The sequence below is a fragment of the Onychomys torridus genome, chromosome 4, assembly GCF_903995425.1.
Source record: "Onychomys torridus chromosome 4, mOncTor1.1, whole genome shotgun sequence".
Taxonomy (NCBI): Eukaryota; Metazoa; Chordata; class Mammalia; order Rodentia; family Cricetidae; genus Onychomys; species Onychomys torridus.
This window is the reverse complement of record NC_050446.1, coordinates 9,822,082-9,848,339: the sequence shown is the minus strand read 5'-3', so window position 1 is coordinate 9,848,339 and position 26,258 is coordinate 9,822,082. Positions and strand designations below refer to the sequence as shown.

The window sequence follows — 26,258 nt, the reverse complement described above, 5'->3', positions numbered from 1 at the left end:
CCTCTGCCGCCCAAGTGCTGGACTAAAGATTGTGCCATCACTGCCTTGCTTGCTTGCTTTTGTTCTGGTACTGGGATTGAAGCCAGTGTCTTGTGTGTGCTCATGCTGTGCAGTGTGGCCCTGCACCACATGCCACAGTAGCGTTCATATTGTGGGAGGAATAGACACTTTACTTTAACCTTTGGGAGAACTTGCAAGCAGAAGAAAAAGATTTGAATCCCAAGAATAAAGCTCATTGTTGTTTGTCTGCCGTGTGACAAATTGTAGAACCAGAGGAAGGGCCGTTCAGATGAAAACTTCAATGCCAAAATCAAGCAAAACCGAGTCCTTGTGTGTGCACCTTCCAATGCAGCTGTTGATGAACTTATGAAAAAAATTATCCTTGAATTCAAAGAAAAATGTAAAGACAAGAAGAATCCTTTGGGTATGATTTGCTCTTGTTTTTGTTATTTTTCCTTTTATCTTTATTTTCCTTGAGAATATCTGACACTGCCTTTTATCAGTTAAGATCATCAGAGTCAGTTGCAAGTAACAGAAATTCCCCACACACTAGCTTAAGCGCAATAGACATTTGCTTCTAGTTCAAAAGACTTCGGGGCCGATTAGTATGGGCACTAGTCTCTGCTGTGCAGAGGCTTTGGAGAACCGATTTCTTTTGTCCTGGTGCTTTACTGTGTTGTGACCTCCATTCCTTAGCGTACTCTTGGTGAGGGACAGCTGCTGCGCCTCCAGTAATCCCATCCCCAAGAATGAGGTGAGGTGAAATACAAAGGCAACACATGAGCTCTCTTTTGAGGGGGTTCCTAGATGCTATAGTATCTACCATCTCTGTTTATTTTCCTTTCACTGCGAATTAAATGGGGCATGTCTGTATTCTGAGAGATGACCTATTCTTCCTTGTGTGTACATGTGTGTACCTAACAGAGGGTTCGTTTCCTCTAAAACTTACTACATTATCAGTTTACAGCCAAATTCTTTCCTTTTTGCTGCGTATTTGTTGTGTGGTTGTGAGGGTAGATGCCTTCCTTCTGTCCTAACTCTTTGAAGTAACAGCAATTCTGTAACCCTAAGCTGACCCTGCAGTGCACTGACTGGCTCTCCAGCCATAGTTTGGATAGCACTGTAGCTGCATGTGCAGCCACGAGGCATGGCTGCTGACGCTGCCGAGGTGTGGTCTTAGCCGGTGCAGTAGTTGCACACGGGAAGCTCATCTCCCCAGTGGACACCTGGACTGAAATATGTTCAAGTCCAGGTTAGCCGCTGTGGGGAAGGTAGAGATAAACTAACAGCCTAAAATTTTGTCTGTGGACAATACACTATACATTTTCTGCTTTTCTTTTATCTCTGTTGAAATGATACAGACCCTCCTCCCCCCCCCGTGTCTTTGGTCAATCATAATGATAGCAACTTGTGAATGTCATTCATTATTCTGTGACAGAGTGCTCGATTGCTAATGTGTTATTTTTAGGACTTTGAAGTTAGTGCTCATAAATGAGAACAGCCAATAATTCTTTTTTCATCATAAAACAGATTGTTTTATACAGTTTATTTGTCTTGATTTATTTATTATTGTGTTGATTTATTTTGTTCTTTTTGACAATGAACAAATTTTCATCAATTGTTAAATGTTTTCAAGAGTTGGATTCACTCGGCTTCTCAGTAGTTTTGAGTAAGTTTTGCTAATACATATTTTCCAAAGAGGAAAATTCTACTTTAATTTAGGTTCTTAGGTACAATTATTTATTACATTTTTTGTGGGTTTTTTGTTTTGTTTTCTTGAGACAGAGTTTCTCTGTATAACCCTGGCTGTCCTGGAACTCACTTAGTAGATCAGGCTGGCCTTAACCTCAAGAGATCCAACTGTCTCTGCCTCCTCAGTGCTGGAATTAAAGACATGTGTCACCACCGCCAGCTAGAAATAAGGGGTTTTGGATTTTTTTTTTTTTTTTTTTTTTCTTTTTTTGAGACAGAATTTCTCTGTGTAGTTCTGGCTGTCCTGGAACTCACTCTGTAGACCAGGCTGGCCTCAAACTCACATAAATCTGATTGCCTCTGCCTCCTGAATGCTGGAATTAAAAGGTGTGCACCTCCACCGCCCAGGGTTCTTTAAGCCTACATTTTACTGACTAAATTATACATTAAAGATGGTAATTTAAAGAGCAAAGTAAATGACTAATCATCTGCCACGCCTCTTCCATCATCCTGCTCCAGCACCCAGGAAGCCTACAGGGAACTCCATACTTTCTAGGATGGTTTTCAAATCTTACCTGCTTTTGGCTTTTAGGCATTTCTTTTAAATTTTGTAGTGTGAATGATGTCCTTTTATTTTATTTTGGTTTTTCGAGACAGGGTTTCTCTGTAGCTTTGGAGGCTGTCCTGGAACTCTCTTTGTAGACCAGGCTGGCCTCGAACTCACAGAGATCCACCTGCCTATGCCTCCTGAGTGCTGGGATTACAGGCGTGTGCCACCACTGTCCAGTGTTGTCCATTTTAATGTGTAGAACATTTCTGGATATTTATGAGTTCCAGATAATCTTTTCTATCTTTCTGGTGGATACACAGTGACTCTGGCTATTTTGAACCTTCAAGTAGATGTTGGCTAGAGAAGGTGGCCTTACATTTAGGAGAGAGAACTGAACTAGGATTTTTAAAAACCTTGTATTAAAGATAGCTGTATTAATATGCCATTCCTTCACCATATATTTGTTGTTGAAAATTTGTATTCAGTTTGGTACACATGCCTATAACCCAGACTTGGGAGAACCAGGTGGGTGGATTGCTAGAATTTCAAGGCCAATCTGGTCTACAAATTGAGTTTCAGGCCTGCCAGGACTACGTACAAGACCTTGTCTCAAAACAAATATCTTAATTCTGAGTGTTTGGGGCAAGTAGGGGGGGTCAGGGAAGATTACCAAGTAAGATTCTATTTGAATTAAAATACATAGTAATAAATGGTTAAGAAAATTTTGTGCTAGTTGTGGAGGTACATGCCTTTAATCCTAGCATCTGAATTGATTATTCGTTCCTCATATGTTCTTCATGGAACACTGTATAGAGAATAATTGAGAAACGTCATAACAATGTGAGTTCTGCATGCACTATCCATGTGACCTTCCTAGCTTGTATTAACTGAAGTGGTGAGTACTCACCTTACAGCGTTATTATCTAGAATATGTGAAAGAATGTGTGAGAAGTCTTTAGTCTAGCTCCTGGCATGCAGTTACAGTTTGTGCTACCCTTCTCTGATTAATATGGAGATGGGTTTTATTAGTAATGTCCTTATTACTTTTGTGTCTTTTCTGTGTAGTCCTGGCTGCCCTGGAACTCTCTGTAGAACAGGCTGACTTTGAACTCAGAGATTCATTTGCCTCTTCCTTCCAAGTACTGGGATTAAAAGTGTGCACCACCACTGCCTGGCTAAATTTTGTGTCTTTTTATCAACAGGAAATTGTGGAGATATAAATTTAGTACGACTAGGCCCAGAAAAGTCTATTAATACAGAGGTCCTAAAATTCAGTTTGGACAGCCAAGTCAACCACAGAATGAGTAAGTGCTGGCCTGTTGATTGATGTTCTGCCACCTTTTATATGACAAAATAATGAGGAGGGGCCAGAACTAGTCTAGCTTTGAGAAGTTTTCCTTCTCATTGTATTTGTGTATGTATGTGATTTTGTTAAAATTAACATGTGATTTTAAAATTTATAATAGAAAAAGACTTGCCTTCTCATATTCAAGAAATGCATAGAAGAAAAGAGTTTCTAGATGGTCAACTTGATGAGCTTTCTCGCCAGCGAGCTCTGTGTCGAGGTGGGCGGGAGATGCAGGTATGGACACTTCCTCACTCGGACCTTGCAGAAGTGGCTTAGACATGAGCTAGTCAATGGGTATGCGATATGGTGTGAGTCCAGGAATTATGCTGAAGTAGCGTACCTAATGTCAGGGTTAGCAAGCTCTTTGGTGAAGTAAATACCGTGTGTTTTCTAGACCACACAGTGTGTGACAGCTTCTCAGCTTGATTGTGGCTCTAAAGCCTCGTCAGATCAGAGTGAACAAACGTGTGTTGCAGTAAAGATTTATTTACAAAAGTAGATGACTTATTGTACTTATTAGGTACTTTTCAGTTGGTGAGTTAAACCGTTTTAGGGGCTGGAGTCATGGCTCAATGCTTAAGAGCACTGGCTGCTCTTCCAGGAGACCCAAGTTTGATTCCTAGCACCCTCATGGCAGCTGACAACCAGTTCCAGAGAATCTGATGCCCTCTTTTGGTTTTCTCAGACTCTTGGCACGCATGTGGTATAGACATACATGCAAGCAAAACAACCATACATATAATTAAAAATAAAAATAACCAACATTTCTAAGTAGGTTAAGGAAAAAGAATTTGCTGGCTCATATTCAGTCAAGAGTGATTTAGCTTCAGTATGGTTGGATCAAGAGCCTTAGCTGTTAACATTTTGCTACCTTTTGATTATCTGTATGTCAGCCATTTCTTTTCCATGAGAGGACAAGTGCCAGTATTTCTGGGCACCACCACTCCAGCTTAAAATAGCATGCATGTATTCCAGTGATACACTTTGATTAGTCTCTGGTTGCCAAGCAGATCTAATCCCTGGTTTTATTTAGGGGAAGGGTGTCATGATTTCCCATGCCTGCATATGTGTTCATCATGTGGCAGGATTATTGAGTTGTGTGTACAGCGCCTTTGACATGAATGGAGGAATGATGCTCCAGGGCTTGAGGTACTAGGGAGACTGCAGACATAGAGCACAGGGGACAGAACTCTGCCCCCAACTAACTGTACAGAGCAGGATTAGGACTTGACTGGTAGGGAAGAGAGCACACTGTTCTAGCAAGTTCCCGTGTAAGATGTTTTTCACTCTCCTAAGTTAGTGTGAAGTGTCTGAGAGCTTTCTGAAGTGCTCGGTTTTCATAGTAATGTTCGAATCTGTTTTCAGAGGCAAGAATTAGATGGACGCATTGCCAACGTTTCAAAAGAAAGGCAAGAACTCGCTTCAAAAATTAAAGAAGTAAGTAGTTTACCTGCAGTGTCTTACTTTCTTTACGATAACACTTCAGAGAACAGAAGGACTGAGCTTTGTTTGGATTTGGTTTTTGTTTGTTGGGTGTTTTGTTTTTCGAGGCAGATTTTCTCTGTGTAGCCCTGGCCGTCTTGGAATTCACTGTGTAGACCAGGCTGGCCTCAAGATCTACCTGCGTCTGCCTCCCGATTGCTGGGATTAAAGGCGTGAGGTTTGTTTTAAAAACTATTTAACACGAAAATGGAACCTGCAAAAGTGGAAACATTGGTGTTTTTCTCTTCGCTGTGGTCAGTATTAAACAGTTTCTGTTTTCACCAACTGCAAATAGATAATGGCTATCGAGTCGTTCAAGAGACTAAGTTTGTAGATACTGAGAAAGAAAGACTGGAGTGAACCGCATCTGTAAGTTAGATAAGAAGGTAGCAACTTGGACTAGCATGTGCTCCATTATAAATGTAAGTTGAGTGTCAGTGGGATATGATTTGGCATAAAAACATACACCCTCCCTCCCCCTTCCTAATCTTGGCTTAGAGAATAAGCTTTTTGTGTTTGTTTGAATCCTGTATCATGTACATTTGGTCCTTAGTTCTAGGACACCCACCTACTGTCCAAGGATGTCTTAGCATGTAACCTATGTATGTTGGCCTTGAAGCTTTAAATTGTCTCCTTAGAATATCTGATGTCATGCAAATACTTTTATTTTATGTGCATTGGTGTTTTGCCTGCATGTGTGTCTGTAAGGGTGTCGAATTCCCTCAAACTGGAGTTACACACTGTTGTGAACTGCCGTGTGGACGCTGGGAATTGGACCCAGGTCCTCTGGAAGAGCAGTCAGTGCTCTTAACTGCTGAGCCATCTCTCTCTAGCCCATCATGCATAATGCATATTTTATATACATATTTTTTGTTTGTTTGTTTATTCGAGACAGGGTTTCTCTGTAGCTTTGGAGGCTGTCCTGGAACTCTCTTTGTAGACCAGGCTGGCCTCGAACTCACAGAGATCCACCTGCCTCTGCCTCCTGAGTGCTGGGATTTCAGGCGTGCGCCACCACCACCCGGCTTATATACATAATTTTTACACTGTTATTTTAGGGAATAATGGCAAAGATTGTACATTTTTAATGCAGATTTTTTTTTTTTTTCCTAACCAATTTCTGAGATGGATGAACCTTACAGGTTTAAATCCAGGTACAAAGAATAGCTGCATTGCTTCTCCCTGGTTATCTTTGGCTGTAAAAATATCAGGTGTGGTTTTTTTTTGTTCTGTTTTGGTTTTGGTTTTTTGAGACAGGGTTTTTCTGTGTAGCCCTGGCTGTCCTGGAAGTCACTCTGTAGACCAGGCTGACCTGGAACTCACAGAGACCCACCTGCCTCTGCCTCCCGAGTGCTGGGACAAACTAAAGGGCTGTGCCACTACTGCTGGCTATCAGATTCTTACTATACTGATTGAAGGTAGACTGATCTGGATGATCAGAATGAAGCTCTAAAGAAATCAGTGGGTTCAACTGGACAGTTTAATGATGACATGGTTTGTGTTTTTTTTTTGACCACAGATAAACACAGTTGAATTTAATGTATATTTTCATTAACAGTGTAAATAAATGATATCAGTGGTATTGTGTTCCACAAAATATTTTGCACCCTAATAAACTTATCTGGGGTCAGAGAACAGAACAGCCACAATATTAAACATAGAGGTTAGGCAGTGGTAGCACACACCTTTAATCCTAGCATTCCAGAGGCAGAGATCTGCCTGGATCTCTGTGAGTTCAAGGCCACACTGGAAACAGCCAAGCATAGTGCCTTTCACCTTTAATCCCAGGAAGTGATGGAGGAAAGCGAAAAGGTATATAAGGCTTGAGGACCAGGAACTATAGCCTGGTTAAGCTGTTAGGCTTTTAGCAGCCATTCAACTGAGATTCATTCTGGATGAGGACTTTAAGGCTTCCAGCCTGAGGAAACAGGATCAGCTGAGGAATTGGCAAGGTGAGGTGGCTATGGCTTGTTCTGCTTTTCTAATCTTCCAGCATTCACCCCAATACCTGGCTCCAGGTTTGTTTTTGTTAATAAGAACTTTTAAGATTCGTGCTACATCTCTAAATTAGTATTTGTTCATGTCTATTGTGAGCTTTGATATTCTGATCACATGTCTCCTATGGGTCATTAGATTAACTGTGTTTTGGGGGACACTCACGATGGTGATGGCTAAGAGAAGAGAACTTGGCAATGCTTTAGCACTGGATCCAGATTGCCACCTCTCCTAAAACTCTACATACATTGCCTTAAAGTCCACAATGGATTTATACAGAGGGATTTCTCCTGTTTTTGAGAGCCTCGGCCTCCCCTTTTTATTGAATATTTTTATGTCACTGAACAAAAAAGGTAGATATTTAATAGTAAAAGTAGGACTTACAGGATTTGCATATAACTAAATAACGTTATCTTTTGTTGTCCTAGGTTCAGGGACGCCCACAGAAGATGCAGAATACCATCATCTTGGAGTCTCATGTCATCTGCTGCACGTTGAGCACAAGTGGGGGCTTACTACTTGAGTCTGCTTTTCGAGGGCAAGGGGGTGTCCCCTTTAGTTGTGTCATTGTTGATGAGGTCAGTGGGTGCTCGGGGGGTTCAGGTGTGACTAGTACTGGGAAGAAAAGTTGCTGGTGAATTGTGAATGCCCAAGTGTGGATTAAGAGCAGGTTTTTACTAATCAGTCACTACTCTTTCCCTGTGCTGGAGAGTGAACCTCCAGCCTTGCAAGTTAGAAACCTCTTCTTCCTCAGCTCTTAGCTGCTGTGCACATGTTCTTACACGGTGAAACACGCTGACAGCCTGCTGCAGAGTGAGGACGCTAGTCTTCTGGGCAGGCTTGTTGCCGGCACTGCCCTGTTGAGCTGCTTCAGGTTCCCTGCTGACTTGAAGTGTCTGATTTCAGACAGCTTTGGCTGCTGCAGTTCTAGCTGACATCTCTTCTTTCTTCTTGGCCATTCACTGGACATGGATTGTATGCCTACTGTTCCAGGCTAGAATGGAAGTCAGAGGGAGAAGAACTGGGTCATTAGATACAGAGAATCAGTCTAGGAGTTCCCATAACCTCTTGTAGATATGTCAGTTACGTGTGAGAAAATGAAAAACAGGAAAAGTGGAAAGATGAAATCATTGAAGGTAAGGTTATTGAGTTAGAAAGATGGGAAAAAGAGAGTTATGCCTCCAGTAATATGCGAATGTCGGAGGTGACGTTGTAAAACAGCTGTTAGAGGAGCCCCCGGTCCAGCTCAGGAGGAGTGCAGCAGGCACTTAGGATGCACACAGCCTTCTCTTTGGTAGCTGACTCCACGGTTAAAGTGTCTGTGTTGGTGAAGTTCAAAATACTTGTTAGGTTGTTTAAAAATTGTGTTTAGATAATTTTTGTTTTATAATGAAATTTTTTTTTTTAGCTGAGGATCGAACCCAGGGCCTTGCGCTTGCTAGGCAAACGCTCTACCACTGACCTAAATCCCCAACCCCGAAATCTTTTTTTTTTTTAACTTTTTTTTTTTTTTTAAAGATTTATTTATTTATTATGTACACAGGAGAGGGTGCCAGATCTCATTACAGATGGTTGTGAGCCACCATGTGGTTGCTGGGAATTGAACTCAGGACCTCTGGAAGAGCAGTCTGTGCTCTTAACCTCTGAGCCATCTCTCCAGCCCCCCCGAAATGTTTTATATGTATATCTTTTCATTGCTATGTCTTCACTGTACATGGTACAATATCTTACATAAAGACATTTTCATATAAGTATAATATACTTTGAACATTTTTTATGCTTATTTTTGATACCTAGTGTATATAACTCAGTAGTAAAGCACTTGCCCAACATATATAAGGTCCTGCATAATTTACAAAAAGGTTTAGCTATAGTAAGGGAGGAATTTGTACTTTTATGAGTACTAGAACTTAAGGCTAATTCCGCTTCCTTCCTTTGTTCCCAAGGCTGGGCAGTCTTGTGAAGTTGAGACACTTTCTCCACTTATCCACCGCTGCAACAAACTCATCTTAGTAGGGGACCCCAAACAGCTCCCTCCCACGGTCATTTCTATGGTGAGTGTTCCTGGTGTTGATGTTGGAGAATGATTCTGTTTGGAATTGAAGGGAAAATTAGGAAATGACAGAGAAAAGAGAAATGTTATTTGAAGTTTCATAAGAAAAATTGTGGCCAGGCATGATTGTGCATGCCTGTAGTCCTAGCATTCAGCAGGCTGAGCCAGGTTCTCATATGAGGCCTGCCAAGGACAGTGAGACCTTGTCTCAAAAGAAAGTGAACATCTCTGCAAATGTCCTCTTTGTTCATAGTTGTGCTTCTGAGTGAGTGTATGGGCAAGAGTTTCATAGACAGGAAACCTAAGGGTCATATTGTAGTACCACAGGCTTTCCCTGCTTGAGGGGCTGATCTGATAAAAACACAAATCATGTAAAACAGCTTTAGAAGGTAAAGACACCCCCCCCCACGACCACCACATGCTCTACATTACGTATTCCCAAAGCTGAGGAAAATGTAAGGAGGAATGAATTGGAAATAGATGTCCAGTTTGGGCAATTTTTTCTTAAGTAGTTCAGAAAATGTCTGTGCCCCTCACATCTGAAAATGCAGATGATGAAACGAAGGACAATGTTCCCTTGTGAGTCAGCTGGGGAAGACACTGCTGACGTGGTTCGGCCTGCCTTTTTGTTCTGTGTTTTCCCCACTAGACTTGTCTCCTGGAAATAAATGCATATCTGAATTAGGACTCAGTAGTTGTTTTGGGGCAATCTAAATAGCCTTATACTGTGGTTCTGAAATTTAATAAAGTTTATGTTTACTAACATCCTTTTGCAGAAAGGTGGCCTCATAATTTCAGAGAAAAGATCATTTTCAAAACATTTCTGTCCCCCAGTGAGTGTGTTGTTTTGTTGTTGACTTTGGATTTATTGAGAATGATGGTTCAGTTGTGTGGATAGACAAGAGCACAGTGCACAGCAGCCATGGGCCAGAGCTGCTGCAGGAGCTTTGCTTGTGAGGACGAGGGAGCAGGAGCTGCTGCAGTTGTCAGGTGTACAGGCTTTGAGCCTCCCGAAAGGCCACAGCATGCAGGAGAAAGATTGCTGATGGCCTCAACATTGCTGTCCTGACGCTTGGTGAAAACAGAAAGAATGATAAGATCCAGCTATTTGTGCTTTTAAAAATTATTATACATTTTACTCTTTGGGGGGGGGGGTGCACACCTTTAATGCCAGCAGAGCCAGGCAGATCTCTGTGAGTTCAAGGCCAGCCTGGGCTACGAAGTGAGTTCCAGGAAAGGCACAAAGCTACACAGAGAAACCCTGTCTCAAAAAATAAAAAAAAAAAATAGAATAAAATAAAATATATATATATATATACACACACACACACACACACACACACACACACACACAAATAAAAGGAGCTTACTGAGGAAAAACTTATGATTGCAAAGTTGATTTTTCACATATCTTTTCAAAATATTATTTTTGTGTGTGTAATTAATTCCTATGTGGGTGCTGGGAATCAAACCTGGGCCTTTGGCAAGAACAAGTACTCTTAACCACTGAGCTAACTTGATAGTACACTTGTCCTTTTTTTTTGTTTTTTTTTTTTTTCCAGAAAGGGCCCAGGTTGTCCTGGAATTGACAGATATCTGCCTGCCTCTGCTCCTGAGTGCTGGGATTAAAGATGTGCGCCACCACTCCTGGCTTACTTGTATTTTTTTAAAACCACTTACTTTCTGGAGATAAACCATGGAGAATTTAGTATTTTAGAAGATTCTGCCAAGCATTTATTTGTGTGTACATTTATTCATTTTTTTTCCAGTAGTATACATTGAGTGCCAGCGTGATCCAAGTACTATTTTCTTTATCATATTTCCTTTTGTGGGAAATATTGATACAGAGGATTTTTTAAAATTTGTTTGTTTGCTTGCTTGCTTGCTTGTTTGGTTTTTCAAGACAGGGTTTCTCTGTGAACTGTCCTGGAGCTCACTCTACAATGTAGACCAGGCTGGCCTCAAATTCAGAGATCCATCTGACTCTGCCTCCCACATGCTGGAATTAAAGATATGCACCACCACTGCACTGGGCTCTATTTATTTATTTGTTTGTTTGTTAGCTAGTTTAGTACAAACTCTTTTTTTTTTTTTTTTCCCAGAGCTGAGGACCGAATCCAGGGCCTTGCACTTGCTAGGCAAGCGCTCTACCACTGAGCTAAATCCCCAACCCTGGTACAAACTCTTAAATATGTTTTTCTTTCTTTCAGAAAGCACAGGAGTATGGCTATGACCAGTCGATGATGGCACGATTCTGCAAGCTACTTGAAGAAAATGTGGAGCAGAACATGATTGGCAGGCTGCCGGTTTTACAGCTTACCATTCAGTACAGGATGCATCCAGACATATGTCTCTTCCCTTCGAATTATGTTTATAACAAAAACTTGAAAACAAATAGGTGGGTGTCCTGTATTGCTTGTATAAGCTTGTCCTGTTTGAAGGTTTAGCTGCTTATGAAGAAGTCTTGGTATAAAAGCATAAACCGGGGTGGCTCTATTAGCTGATGTGGGTAATCCTGTTACTTGGGAAGTTGAGGCAGGAAGATTGATGAGATTTAAGAGGCCAGCCTGGGCTACAGAGTAAGACCCCATTGGGTGGGGGTGATCAGCTTAGATCGTCAATTTGAACTGATTTTTCTCTAATTACAAATTCTATATTGATTATGTCAAATACAGAGAGATTAAGAAAAAGAGGGGGCAGGATGGTGGTGGCGCACCCCTTTAGCCCCAGCAGTCAGGATGCAGAGGTAGGGTGATATCTGAGTTTGAGGCTGGCCAGTGCTACACACTCTGTCTTGAAAAAGAAAAAAGAGGTGGTAAAAGTTGCCCATATTTAATATAACCCAGATATAATCACTGGTAACTTCATGGCCTGTCTTGTGTTGGTGCTGCTGCAGATTAAAGCCAGCTCTGTTTTTTTTTTCTTTTTCTTTTTAAGATTTATTTATTTATTATGTATACAGAAGAGGGCACCAGATCTCATTGCAGATGGTTGTGAGCCACCATGTGGTTGCTGGGAATTGAACTCAGGACCTCTGGAAGAGCAGCCAGTGCTCTTAACCTCTGAGCCATCTCTCCAGCACTAAAGCCAGCTCTTAGCCATGCTTGTGTTTTGCTCGCTCGCTATAGAAGCTGCACCATGTTTTCCCAGCCCTGGTTGTTTATCTCATGTTTATCTATGTTGTGAGCTCCTCTCGAGTCATAATTGTGTAGATCTCTTTCCATGGTACCAGAATGGAAATAAAATCCAGTTTAGATTTTTCACTGTTGTTCATCTGGGATAAGCTCTTACCCTTTAATCTTTTCCTGGTTCTGCCTTGCACAGAAAGAAAAGTTAGTGATATAGTATGTCCTTTAGAGCATGTTTTCTGAGTATGATTGCTTTTCTCTAGATTGACTGAAGCCGTTCGGTGTTCATCAGAGTGGCCATTTCAGCCCTACCTTGTGTTTGATGTTGGCGATGGTTCAGAACGACGGGATAATGAGTATGTTTTCCCTCTTCCTTCATTCTCCAGTAATGGTCTCAGAATTGTTAGGTTGTAAGCTTTTCCCATGCATGTCTCTCTAGTACCAGGGCACAGTCATTATCACTATCTGTGTTGATTGCTTCCCCTTTTCTGTTTAATTGGGCAGTACTCTTAGGTGGCCAGTAAGTCTTTGAAAGGTCATAGAAAGACCCCATTGTAAGGTGATTATGGTCTCATGGGAAGACAGGCATTAACTAGATAGTCATTGAGATGAGTTCACTATTCCAGGTGGGCTAAGTGCATGTGAATGAATTTGCATTAAGGGAGTAGATAGTGGCCTAGTGGGACCATATTTTAAGGATTTTGAGTTGTGAGTGAATGTGTTGGATATCTATAAAATGACAGCAAAGTGGGGTAGGTGGTATGTTGCTAGGTAGCAAATAATATCAGAGGAGCCAAGGATTGCTTTGAGTAGAGGAATTAACAGTCTGGAGGTAGTGTTCATTAACATGTGCATAAATACTGCCCTGCTGTGGGGGGAAATAAAAAAAATGCAGATTCTAAGGTCAGAATAGGACATGGAAGGGAACATTCCTTGAAGAAGTGAAAAATACAGAGGAGTTTGCCTGTAGAATTGCAACTGAAAGGTTTATGTGGCACCTTCAGAAGTAGAGCCATCGATAGAAGAACTGAGCCCCAAGCAACATTACAGGACCAGAAGGCATCAAGGAACTTGGATAGAATCTCACCCTTAAGGAGTAACCAAGGGCTAGGAGAGGGAGCTGTCCTCCTGGGACTTGTTAGTGTAGCTGATAGCATGTGAGTGGTTAGGATTTAAGACTCAGGAGAATGAGGGCCCATGCTGCTGTGGGTTGGATCTAGTTTAGTAATGAAAGGACACAAATATTTGAGGTCTAGGCTGGAAGTACAGGTTATGGAGCCCGCAAAGAGGATAATGGCAGGATAGGATGGCTTTTGTGCTGTTCAATCCTGATAGACCATGTTGTTCACATTTAGTTGTCTGGGTGGTGTGTTTTCAGTTGTGTGGCCCTTGGTTCAAACTTCAATTGACTACAAATTCCTTTTTTACAATCACTTCCTAGATTTATATATATGAATAGTTACTATTACATTATTTTGACACTGCTGCCTGACTAGAGGGGAAAAATACCTATCTATGCACTCGTTATGGTAATGGGAAACAAACTAAATAGAACTAATTAGCAATTAGACTGCTGTATGACTTGATACACTGTCTTCTTTTTCCATCTTGTTTAGCTCTTATATAAATGTTCAAGAAATAAAGTTGGTGATGGAAATAATTAAACTTATTAAAGACAAAAGAAAAGATATTTCCTCCCGAAATATTGGCATAATAACCCATTACAAGGCTCAGAAGACAATGATCCAGAAGGATTTGGAGAAAGAATTTGATAAGAAAGGGTGACGTATTTTTACATGTATTTCTGGTGTTTATAAAGGTTGAATTAGTTTTTTTCTTAACAGTACTGGGGTTCAATTGGGGTCTGTACATTAAGCAAGTACTCTAAGCGTCTCTAAGCTATATTACCCAGTCTTCTTTTTTATTATTTTGTGACTGTCAGTACGTTTCCCAGGTTGTCATTGAACTTGCTATCCTCCTGCCTCAGTCCCCTGTGTACTTGGAATTACAGTGCCTCCAGGCCCTGCTAAGATTATGTTTTTGTCTCCTTACCTCTACAGTTAAATTAAAGATGAAAATGTGGAAGTCAGTGTCAGGTGTGTGGTAAGAAACATGTAATTCCAGCACTTGGAAGGTGGAGGCAGAACGATCAGTCAAGGTCACCCTCGGTGCCATAGTTTCCTTTCCCCATTGCTGTGACAAAATACTCTGGCAAAAGCATTAAAGGGTTTATTTCACCTCACAGTTTATTACAGCCCATCATGATGGGGGAATCAAGGCAGCAGGACCCTGAAGCACCCAGTCAGAAGAAGAAGAGCAGTGAATGCATGCATGCTAGTGATGAGCTCGATTTCTCCACTTTTACACAGTCCGGGATCTCCTGCGTAGAAAATGGTGTCACCCACACTGGGTGGGTCTTCCCAACTCAACTAACATCGTCAATAGCTAGTTCCTCAAAGACTTTCCTCCAACCCATTTCTTAGGCTATTACAGCTTTTACCAAGTTGACTATTATTAATACTAATTATCACACTCTGCTGTACAGTGAGTTAAGGAGAACATGGGCTACGTGAGATCTGTCTTAATAAACAGAATCTGAAGAGATGACTCTGGTTAAGATTGTATTTGATACACAATCATGAGGACCAGAGTTCAGATCCCAGCATTTAGGCAACAAGCTGAGTGTCCAGTATACTTCTCTGTAACCCAAGCTCAGAAGCAGGCAGAGACAGGAGGATCTTTTGGGGTTTGTTGGCTTTCAGCCTATCTGAGAAAGCATGAATGAGCTCAGGTTCAGAGAAAGACCCTTTCAAAGACTAGGCAGTGATAGAAGACACCTTTGCTCATGTGGCCACATGCACTATGACTCTCAAAGATGCACACACAAATCTTTTAAAATGCCAAAACTATTTTAAGCTTTTTAATCTAGCAACACAAAAAAAAACTGACTTTAGAGAAAATAAAAAATCTGAAGAGACTATATATATAGCAAGTAGAGCCAGTATTCCAAACTCCCAGTGATGAGAAACTGGAGTTAGACATGTCTACTGAGTTCATCAGCCAGCAATCCAGAGTTAGCAATAACACAGCTGTGTGACTGTAATCCTTACACGCAGGAGTCTGTGGCAGGAGGATCTAGTTTTAGACCAGCCTGGGCTGCATAGAAAATACTGTATCTGAAAACAACAACAGAAAGCCCAATAATACTTAGGACTTTAAAAAAGCACAAGAACACTTTCCTTTTTTTTTTTTTTTTTTTTTTTTTAATAAAAAACAACATCCATTTATGTTGGGGGCTGGTCTGCAATGGTATGCACATGGTCAGAGGACAACCTTCAGTAGTTGGTTCTGGGATGGAACTGAGACCATCAGACTTGGTGGCAAACTGCCTTATGCGATGAGCCATGTTGCCAGCTCCAAGAACATTTTGTAATTCATTTTATGACATCAAACCCAGGAAGGTGTTCTAAGAGCCACAGGGCTGATAAGCACTCACGATTGCAGATGTGAGAATGCTAAACAGCAGCAGATTGAATTCAGTATATATGAAAGGGACTGTACATCATGGCCAAGTGAAATGTACTTTCCCAGAGTGCAGTGTTGGCTCAGCATATTGATGGAATAAGAGAAGGAAGCAAGATATGACATCTCACTCCTGGAGCCTCCATACTAGGGAGGCCAAGGCAGGATGATCATGATGAGCTTGAGGCCAACCTGGGTTACAGAATGGAGACTGTCTAAGAGAACAGACAATTAGATTGAGAAGGTGACCCATATGCCATACCAATAGATAATAGAAAAGGCACTTAATAGAACCTATCATCTTTTACAACTGAAAAGAGCTTCAGGGAAAATTTCCCAATTTGATTAAAGGCGTCTTTAAAAAAATACATAGGTAACATTGTTCCTTGACAGTTCAGCAGTCCTTGTGTAGACCATCAAGGATGCTTGTTCTTCTGTTGTCCATGGCAGTAGAGGTTCTAGCCAGACAAGTGCTTTTCTTGTGTAAGTCTATAATTCAGCATAGTTATATTTATAGATTCATCAATGAAGCTGCACAAAGAAAACTCTTAGGGGGATTAAGCAAACAAGTTTAAGAGGACTTGTAGAAAACAAGATCAATATATAAAAATCTGTTGTCAGTGAGTAGTCTGCAAAGGAAGTAAAAACAATCCACTTAAAATGGCACCAAAAATAATAAAGTGCTTAGGAGTAAATAAAACCAAAGTAGTATAAGATATATCTCCTGAAAACTACAAAGTCTGTTACAAGAAAAAAATTTAAATACCCAGAACACAGAAAGATAGATGGTCATGGATAAGAAGACTTGATACTGTTCTGGTGGCAGTTCCCCAAAGAAGATGGTGTTTTCAGTCCCAGGATTCCAACTGCCTCTACAGAAGTCATCAAGCTGATGAAACTGTAGAAAACTACAAGGCTTAAGGGAACGTACATAAATATGTATGCCTCAGATGAAGAGGTGGTTTCTTACGGACTTCATAACACTAAGAATTGGGGTTCAGAAGATGCTGTGAGAAGACTGGAGAGAGGAGGATGTGCTGACTCAGAAGTCTGAAAGGACTGTCCTATTGGGGTATAGAATGAACCTTATAACTCAGTGAAGTTTTTCCCCTCTGAGACAGGCTTTCTCTGTAATCCTAGCTGTTCTGGAACTCCCTCTGGAAATCAGGCTGTTCTTGAACTCAGAGATCCACCTGCCTCTGCCTCTTGAGTGCTGGGATTAAAGGCATGTGCCACCACCACCCGACATTACAATGAAGAGTTTTAATACTGCTGTGTATGTATATTTCATAATTTTACATTTTTTTTTCTTTTTTTGTAAACATATGCCTTTCATAAATAGGCCTGCAGAAGTGGATACAGTGGATGCCTTCCAGGGCCGGCAGAAAGACTGTATAATTGTTACCTGTGTCAGGGCGAGTGCTGTGCAAGGGTCAATTGGGTAAGTAGCTCACATTGCTTTGTCACTTGTTGAGAATCGGCTCTGTCATCTAGATCCACCAGTGACTATCATTTGCTTTATTAATTTTCTTTTGTTTAAAACAGTGTTCTTAATCTGTGGGTAGAGGTCAAATGACCCTTTTACAGGGGTCACATCAGATATTTATATTATGAGTCATAACAGTAGCAAAATTACAGTTAGGAAGTAGCAAAGAAAATTTTATGGTTAACAGTATCCTTGAATCAGCTGCTGACAAACAGGACAAAATGGACAGACAGGACACGAAACAAAGGGCTACCAATTCTTGCTAAAACAAGTGTGGTTGTGGCTTTATCAAAAGGCCAGGACAATATGGCACCATCCCTGAAGTGGTCTTTGCAATCCGGAAAAGGTACAGTGCCCTTTTCTTTGAAGGCAACTGAACAGGCAGTGGGCAGATGGCTTCTGTGCAGTGAAACAGCAGCTGAAACAGTTATTCTTAAAGAGTAACTAAGCTCACCCCTCTCAATGGTAGACTGGCATTTAATAGAGGGAGAAGAACGGGATGCCAAGATGAAGCCACACACACACACACACACACACACACACACACACACACAGAGCCAAGAAGAATGGATAGCTGAATTAAAAAAACATCAACAATTTCCAGAATTTAAAATCCTGAATCATCATGACATGACACTAGTGGAATTCAGGTGTTTCTGGTACATGGGATGCTATCACCAAGTGTGAGGTCGAACTGTTGACCTTGTGTACATCCTAGTTCACAAATGAGTCTGTTAGATATGCTAAGCCTATAGGCTGAAGATGATGCCCCAACACTGCAGAGAAACCTCGGGTGACTGTCCAGACAACTGGCTGTTTCTGTCAACTTTTTTTTTTTGGAAGCTGCTTGCATGCACTTCCTGTTTTTAATTTTTGTTAGGTAATATTTCCTTCTTGGGTCTCTGAGGGTGTGGAAGATTAGATAGTTACAGTTAAAGTTTAGATAGATAGTTACACTTTTCCTTGTTAAGAATTTTAGAAAAGAAACTCACAAGAGTAAGTGTATAAAGTTGAAAGACGTTATAAGACAATTCTGTTAGTAATATAAGTTAGGATAGAAAGTGAATCAGGTACATTTTGGACTTACCAAAATAGGATAGATAATGGAATTATTTTCTCTGAATTTGTCAAATGCAAATGAACTAGACATTGTTTAGGTATTTATTACTTGTACATATGATATATAATTATTGTACTTTTGTAAAATAAAGTTCTAAATAAATTAGAGTTGAAGAGATAGTAAAAAAAAAAAAAAAAAAGACAGGTCCCATATCTCCCACCTCCCACCCCCTTCTCCCACACATGTCCTTCCAGCAGGCCTGATCACATCTATCCCTTTCTCCTCATCTTAATAAAACTCTTGTTAGTGGGAAAAAAATTTTTTTAATGGTCAGGGTTTACAACAACATGAGGAACTGTACTAAAGGATTGCAGAATTAGGGAGGTTGAAAACCACTGGTTCATTTTGGTAAAGTGATTACCATATACAGGCATGAGCCTGATGTCAGCCTCTGGTCTCTACATGTATGCATACACACAACCTAGGTAACATCTTGAAAATGTCTAAATTGTGAAGTAGATGATCTGTGGAGATGTGCTTTTCCTAGTGTTTTGTATGTTGGCCCTTTTCCATAGGGTGTCGCTATTGTTCAGTAAAGCTGATGTTTGTAATTGATTTAAGTGTGTTTTGCAAAGATCTATAATTGTCATGTGGTATGTGCTACACAGTTTTTCTAAGGGTTCGACCTTAATTACTGTTAGTTTACTTACTGAAGATGTTAAGGATGCTGTTGGGTCGCCACGGTTTTGTTTGTTTGTTTGTTTGTTTGTTTTGTTTTGTTTTGTTTTGTTTTTTTCCTATGAGTTAAACAAAGATTTGAGACAGGTGTCTTTATCCTAGCACTTCGGAGGCTGAGGCAGGCAGATGTTGGTGAGTTGGAGGCCAGCCTGGTCTACAAAGCAGGTTCTAGGATAGCCAGGGCTACACAGAAAAACCCTGTCTTGGTGGGGAAAACACATTCAAAATAAACCCTGCAACAAATTAGAGACTTGTTTAGTCTTAAAATAGTGATTTAAATTTAAAATTTCACCATTATCATATACCCATTATATTTCTATGTTGATATATTTGTGTATTTCTATACTAGTTGCATAATAGTTTATTACTTTAAATATAATTTAAAATTTTTAAATAAGGGATCAAAAGTATATGCTTTTAGTTTAGTTTTGAGTATGTGTACTTGCATTAGGCCGGTTTCTCAGAATAAAAGTTGGATTTTCTGAAAGAGCAGCAAGTGCTCTTAACTGCTAAGCTGTCTTTCTAGACCCTTTTCAGACTTTTTTGGGGGGGGTATTTGTTTTTGTTTTTTTGAGACAGGGTTTCTTTGTGTAGCTTTGGAGCCTTTCCTGGAACTCACTCTATAGCCCAGGCTGGCCTCAAACTCAGAGATCTGCCTGCCTCTGCCTCCTGAGTGTTGGGATTAAAGGTGTTTGCCACCACTGCCTGGCTAGTTGTTTTTAAGTTTTAGATTACATTGTTAATTTTCTAGTGTTTTTTCCAAGTCAAAACAGAGACTTTCAACAAATACGTTAACTTGGAAGTAAAGCACTAAGGGTTTGGTTTGTTTGATGTTTTAATGCCATTGGCTTCTGTGCCAGGTACCCTGAGTCAGGGCAGCTAGTGAGGAAGCACTCTGACTAGGAAGGAAGTGGAAAGGGCTCTGGAGGAGCTCCTTGCACCCTCTGAAGAGATGTGATGCCATTCTGCATACAGAAGTAACTTTCTTGTTGTTGCTTAGATTCCTGGCAAGTTTGCAGAGATTGAATGTCACCATTACACGAGCCAAGTACAGCCTTTTTATCCTTGGACATTTGAGGACTCTGATGGTAGGTATAGTCTCTCCGGGGCTACAGGGAGTTCCATGTTTATCCATTGTTAGCTGTTATGTGTTTTGTTTTGTTTCCATCAAAATGGAAATAATTTCTCAGTTACAAAATAAAGATTATTAAGTCTTCCAGCAACTTGGCTGTGAGCTTTTGTGTACATATAAGCCATTCTTTCTTAGCTCAAACGCAGGTATGTACACTAAGTTTTCAAGGTGACCTATCTAAAACCCTGATGTGCATCAGGGGCAAGACTGAAGAGGGTTTGTCAATCCACATATCAAGTGGTAGAACAGAGCTCAGCAAGCAGTCATGTGCAACATGACTCCCAGTTTCTCCAGAGAGAGTGCAGGAACATGTGCGACATGGGCCACAAGGGTGGCAGCTCCTTGTTGTGTCAGCCTTTCTGCTCTAGGTCGGACTATAGTGGGAGTGAAGCCAGTGGGAGACAGCTAGATAGCGTGTGCTTGCTGCTGAGCTAGCTCATCCAAGGCTTGCAGTGTCTTGGTGCTTTTGAACTTTAGGTTGTGAGTCTTATCCTCACATTAGTCAAAGCTCTCTTGCCAGTCCAATAACTTTTTGTTTTTAAAAGTGGTCATCTGAGTTAGGTGATGGTGGCACACATTCCCAGCACTTAGAGGTCCGCCTGCCACCACCTCCTGAGTTTGGCTTAAAAAACCAAACAACAACAACAAAAAACAAAAAAAAAGTGGTCATCTGAAGAGAGGATCCATCCAACTCAGCTTGTTTTTCTTCCCTCCCTCTCTTGTTAATAGCAGCCAAGAGCATTCAGGTACATCTTCCCATCTCTTCTCTAGATCTCTGGTCATTAGCTTGGTGTACCCTTTGAAAGACACTGTAGTCTCTTTTTAAGTTATTAAGGAAAAAGTTTTATCATAAATATTGCTAAAAGATTGTTTCTAACATAAACATTGTCATTTTAAAATAAAGTCATGAGGGCTGAAGACATGGCTCAGTGGCTAAAAACATTTGCTGCCTTTCCAGGGGAAAAGAGTTTTGTTCTCAGCACCTGTGTTGGGTGGCTAACAATTCCCTATGAGTAACTCTAGCTCCAGGCAATTAATACCCTTTTTTTTTGGCCTCTGTAGGCACCCTCATTGACATATACATATACATATACCAACAAACACATATAACACAAAAGTAAGTAATAAACCCTTACTGATGGGCTGGAGACCGTTCAGTGTTGTAACACTTGCCCAGCAGGTATAAGGCTCCAAGTCCATCTCCAGCAACACTCATACAACATAAGCAAGAGAAGGGTACAATAATAGAAAGATTCATGGCCTGGAGAGATGCTCAAGGGTTCAGAGCACTGGCTCCTCTTGTAGAGGACCCAGGTTTGGTTTCTCAGCATCCACGTGTAAGCTCACAACCTGAACCTTCAGTTCCAGGGGGGCTGAAGAGATGGGTCAGAGGTTAAGAGCACTGGCTTCTTTTCTAGAGGTCATGAGTTCAATTCCCAGCACCCACATGGTGGCTCACAACCATCTGTAATGAGATCTGGTACCCTCTTCTGGTGTGCAGGCATACATGCAGGCAGAACTGAATATATAATAGATCTTTAAAAAACAAAAAACAAAAAAAAAAAAACCCTTCAGTTCCAGGGAATCTAACACCATCTTCTGGTCTCCATGAATACCATGCACACATGTGTTGCATATACATACATATAGGCAAACGACCATACTTTTTTAAAAATTTAAATGACAGAATATCTTTGGAATCCTCCCTCAGTAGATTAAGATGTTTTAGTCTTTTGGGGCTTGAGAGGTCTTTGGGAAGCCAATAAATGCTGTGGGATTTCTTCAAGAACAGTCATATGTGGTCAGGAGTTTGCCTTCTGAAACCAAATCTTAACTGTTAGAATGTCAGCCATGGCCAGGGACAAGTGGTCGTCTAGATCCACAGGATGCAGAGGAGCCTTGGGCAGCCATGGGGAGGTCACGTGCTTACTGCAGGAGCTAGCCACTGGAAGAATGTAGCCACTGTGCACTTGAAGTGGGGCTGGTGTGCAGTGTTAGTTAACATACGTTTAAACAGCTCAGCAGAGCTAGGAACAGCTAGTGGATCTGAGGGAAAGCATCTTCCTGTATTGCCAGGATGCAGAGATGAGAGGCGAGTTTCCTTGCAGCTGGCACGAGCCCTGGCCTTGAGTTATGCCTCCTCAGCACTGGTGCTCCAGCTTCTCTGTCACTCTTGTCTTCTAAGTGACTGGTGAATTCTTGGGAATCTGTTTAGCAGACTACACTTGTTTGTTCAAAAACAGAAGTTGGACCCCATGTTTCCCCAGCAAAATGAGTGTTTCTGTAGGGTGTGATTGTTTCTCCTTTTTGTTTCAGGAAAACCAACACTGGAATGAACTGATTCAGGATGCTCAGAAGCGTGGGGCCATCATTAAGACCTCTGACTCAAACTATAGACACGACGCTATGAAGATTCTGAAACTGAAGCCTGTGCTGCAGAGGAGTCTGACGCACCCTCCAGCCACTGCCCCGGAAGCACCCAGACCTCAGGGTGGCTTGCCCAGCAACAAGCTGGACAGTGGACTTGCCAAGACATCTTTTGCTGCTTCTCTGTACCACACACCCTCTGATGCTGTCCCTTCAAAGGAACCTGAAAGGTCATCTCTTCAAGATCGACTTCGAGATCCACGACTGCTTAGGAGATTGGATGCTGAAGCCAAGGGAACATTCTTGAAGGATCCACAGCCTGTGAGCCCTCAGCTCCCTGGGGTAGTCCATCTCCTGGGAGAGCACGGCTTTCCTGTGTTTTTTCAGGACCTGGGTTTTGTTGTGCCACCATCCACTGCCATCGTTGCTCCTCTGAGCAGCCACAGGTCTCCTCTGCAGGCTGAGCCACCACCTGCTCACCCTGTTGCTCCTTCCACAAGCAAGAGGAAATACAGTGACCCAGACCCTGGGTTCAGTCACAGAAGAGAGCCCAGGGCCTTCGGTGAAGAGAAGAGGCGTACCTCTGTGACTCACCACATGCTGAGGAGCACAAACTGGGACAAGAGAGGGGTAGAGCAGGAGGACAGCAGTGCCAAGAAGAGGCGCTTTCTATAGTGGCTCCTGGTGATGAGGCTGCCATCCACAGGTAGCTAGTGGCACCATACAGATAAGCTGGGTTTATTTTTGTTTCCTTTGAAGAGTCTCTTAAAGAATGGAAATACCTTCTAACCCTTGGGCTGTTGTTGGTCATCTGCAGTACTTTTTGCCAGTTATATACACTTGGAGAGGGCGTTTGTGTATCTGTAATGTCTTTGAGGTCAAAAATTCAAAATGTTGAGATCTTTTGTTCGGTAGAAAAGGTCAGCTCAGGTGAATGCTGTAAAGGTTAAACTGTGAGTCTGTATAGCAAATACAAAATCCTTTTAAAATGTAAACTGATAGATCACATTTCCTTCTGCTTAAAACAGGAAAACTTCATATTTAAAGAGAGTGAGGAGGAAGGGTCCTTTGAGCCATTGTGTGGTGGACAGATTTCTTTAACAGCCTCAGTATTGGGAATTAGCCAAGTCGTACTAGTGGGCAGTGTCTCTAACTATTTAAAAAACTGCTGGGGTCTCCTGGGCCTTCAGAAAGCAGCATGTTGGGAGCTGTTGTGCACTTTGAGACAAGACAGCTTGGCACAGTACGTTACTGTCTGTGACAAGTTCATTTACCTTACTAATGTATGACTTAGTTTTCTGCCGAAATTCCTTGCCCTTCTCAGGACAGAAGAACAATTCTTGAACTGTCAGATGTTCCCAATGTTTTGTTAGGTTGGTGTAACTGCTGAGCTGTAGACATGGTTACCAAATGGAGGATTTGGATTGGCCTGGCCTAGAAGAGTCCCTTCAGGTTGCTTGTGAAGGCTTGAGGGTTTCCAGGAAAATAGACAGTGGATGCTTTTGGAGGGATTCCTTGGGAGCTGCACAGAGCAGAGCAGAGAGTGTATCTCAGGAGGAGAGCTACTCCATGAGAAAGACAAGAGCTGCTGTCTGGGCTTCAGAACCATACAGTAGATAGGAGGGCTTGCTGTGGTGGGTCACTGGGGGCCCTCAGCCTCCATCCAACCTGCTGTGCCTGTGAGAGGCATTGGAGTCAGCACAAGGGCAGGCTGCATAAGCAGTCAGGTTTCCAAACCTCCATGTAGAAGAGCATGTGAATGTGGGCTTTCTAGTGACTACTATATGCACAGCCCATTAGCTGCTTTGAGGTGGAAAGACATCCCTGAAAATTAATGTTCACGGTTTAGAATTTTGTCATCTGTTCTTAAACAAAAGGGTTTACGTTAGAAATTCTGCTGAAGCAGGTTTTATTTGTTAAGAGCTTTGAAAACCAGTGTGCATTTTGTCAAGTTTCAGTACTGAGCTTCCTAAGCTGCCTCTGCGCTGCTGTCTAGACCTGTACCCTAGTGTATGCTGGACACTTGTAAAACTTGGGAGCAGGCACCTTCTCATAGTGAGTGCCTCAGCCTCCTGGCTGTAGCTAGCTAGGTGGGAAGTCAATCCACTCTGGCTAGGCCAAGGGTTAAATAAGCCTCCTGCATGTGACATTGGCAGGAAACCTCACTGTCACTTGAAATGTTCTTTCCTGGTGTCTGGGAAAAAGTGCTCAGTTTAGCAGGGATTTGTGAATGTGACCACTAAGAAGGCCAAAAGTGTGCTTCTGATGGGGCATGACAAAACGGCATGGCCAGGGCAGCTCCCACTCTGCTGCTCATGTTCCCACTAGATTAAGAAACAAGTTTTTAAAAAGAAGTTTCTCCAAAACATGTAGCTGGCTGCCAGCCAGTGTGTGGTGTAGGATAACATGTGTTTATCTGCGGGCTCACTGTTAACCTCATTAGGGGATGTGAGATCTAGGACATCCTGTTTGTTTTGTGAGTGTAAGAGCTGCTGAGATTAAACTCTGGCCAGGGCCTTGTCCTTGTATCATCCTTTCCAGGAACCGAGCCTTGCCTTAGAACACTCTTTCAACAGAATGTAGTTGTGTGGCATTAGATCTGGAAACCTTATTTATTCCAGTTGGTAAAGGTATTTGCAGAAAGTGTTTGGTGTCAAGGGGCCTTTCCTGAAGGCACCATCATGAGTGCTTAATCCTGACAAGATGAAATGTTCACTTTGTCCTTTCTGTGGTTAAAAGAACAGGCCCTGACTGCTTTCAAAATGTTATTTCAAGGCGAATGTATTACACATGCCTTACTTTGCTTCTCTCTGATTTACCACAGTTTGTTCAGTTATGTTTTCATGAATTAATCAGGAGCAAATTTGAACAAGAACATGTGAATAATCTCCTGTAAATTAGTTTTGTAACAAGAGTGTACTAAACTATTTTCTAAAATTACTTGTGCACATTGGGAATCTTTCTGTAGCTTTGTGTTTTGTATGCTCTGGATTCATAACTGGACTTTGACAAATAGTAAACCTGTTATCTTTGTCAATACCTAAAATTTAAGAGAAAATGGCAGAATTAAAAGCAAACAAAACTGACATGGGTTAGAAGTATTATATGTTCCTGAGTTAAAGCAGAAGGTGCTGCCAGGCGATCTTTTGCTCTGCCAGCTCCGTTTAATTGCCTGCCCTGCCCAGTCCCACTGTCTTCGTTCCCTGGTCCCCTTACGAGCCTCCCTGATGCCACATGGACATCCCGTAAGTTACAGCAAGTTCACCATTAGGCTGGGGGTCAGGAGGGTGGGGACAGTAGCAAATGAGCAGTGACCCCCAGAATTTCTGAGCTGATGGATTTGGGGCACAGCTCTTGTAGTCTCAGTTCTCAGGCGTTTCCGTGGCACAGCCAGCACTGGAGTCTAGCTCTATGGGGTCAGCAGGAATAAGGTCCCATAGGGTGTGTAGCTAGAGTTTTCCTGCCTGGCCCACAGTCAGGACAAATCTCTCTCACCCACCAGGCCCATAGATGCTCAGAACCAACCAAGTAAACACACAGAAACTTACATTGTTTACAAACTGTGTGGCCATGGCAGGCTTCTTGTTATCTACTACTTCTATCTTAAATTAACCCATTTCTATTAATCTATACTTTGCCACGTGGCTCGTGGCTTACCAGTACCTTACATCCTCTTAGTCATGGCGGCAGCTGGCAGTGTCTCTC

At 41.8% G+C, this 26,258-nt stretch overlaps 1 protein-coding gene across 1 annotated transcript in view; it reads left to right on the top strand.

Moving 5' to 3' along the window:
- Setx (senataxin) overlaps nucleotides 1-25,639 on the top strand; it is a 54,533-nt gene extending 28,894 nt beyond the window's left edge. The window contains 12 exon segments of the mRNA XM_036183356.1: nucleotides 268-424; nucleotides 3,445-3,546; nucleotides 3,709-3,824; nucleotides 4,956-5,027; nucleotides 7,496-7,645; nucleotides 9,014-9,121; nucleotides 11,331-11,518; nucleotides 12,512-12,604; nucleotides 13,865-14,029; nucleotides 17,113-17,211; nucleotides 20,055-20,142; nucleotides 22,503-25,639. Coding sequence (XP_036039249.1) covers nucleotides 268-424; nucleotides 3,445-3,546; nucleotides 3,709-3,824; nucleotides 4,956-5,027; nucleotides 7,496-7,645; nucleotides 9,014-9,121; nucleotides 11,331-11,518; nucleotides 12,512-12,604; nucleotides 13,865-14,029; nucleotides 17,113-17,211; nucleotides 20,055-20,142; nucleotides 22,503-23,228 — 2,064 coding nt within the window. The 3' untranslated portion in view covers nucleotides 23,229-25,639.
- Nucleotides 25,640-26,258: the final 619 nt, after the last annotated feature.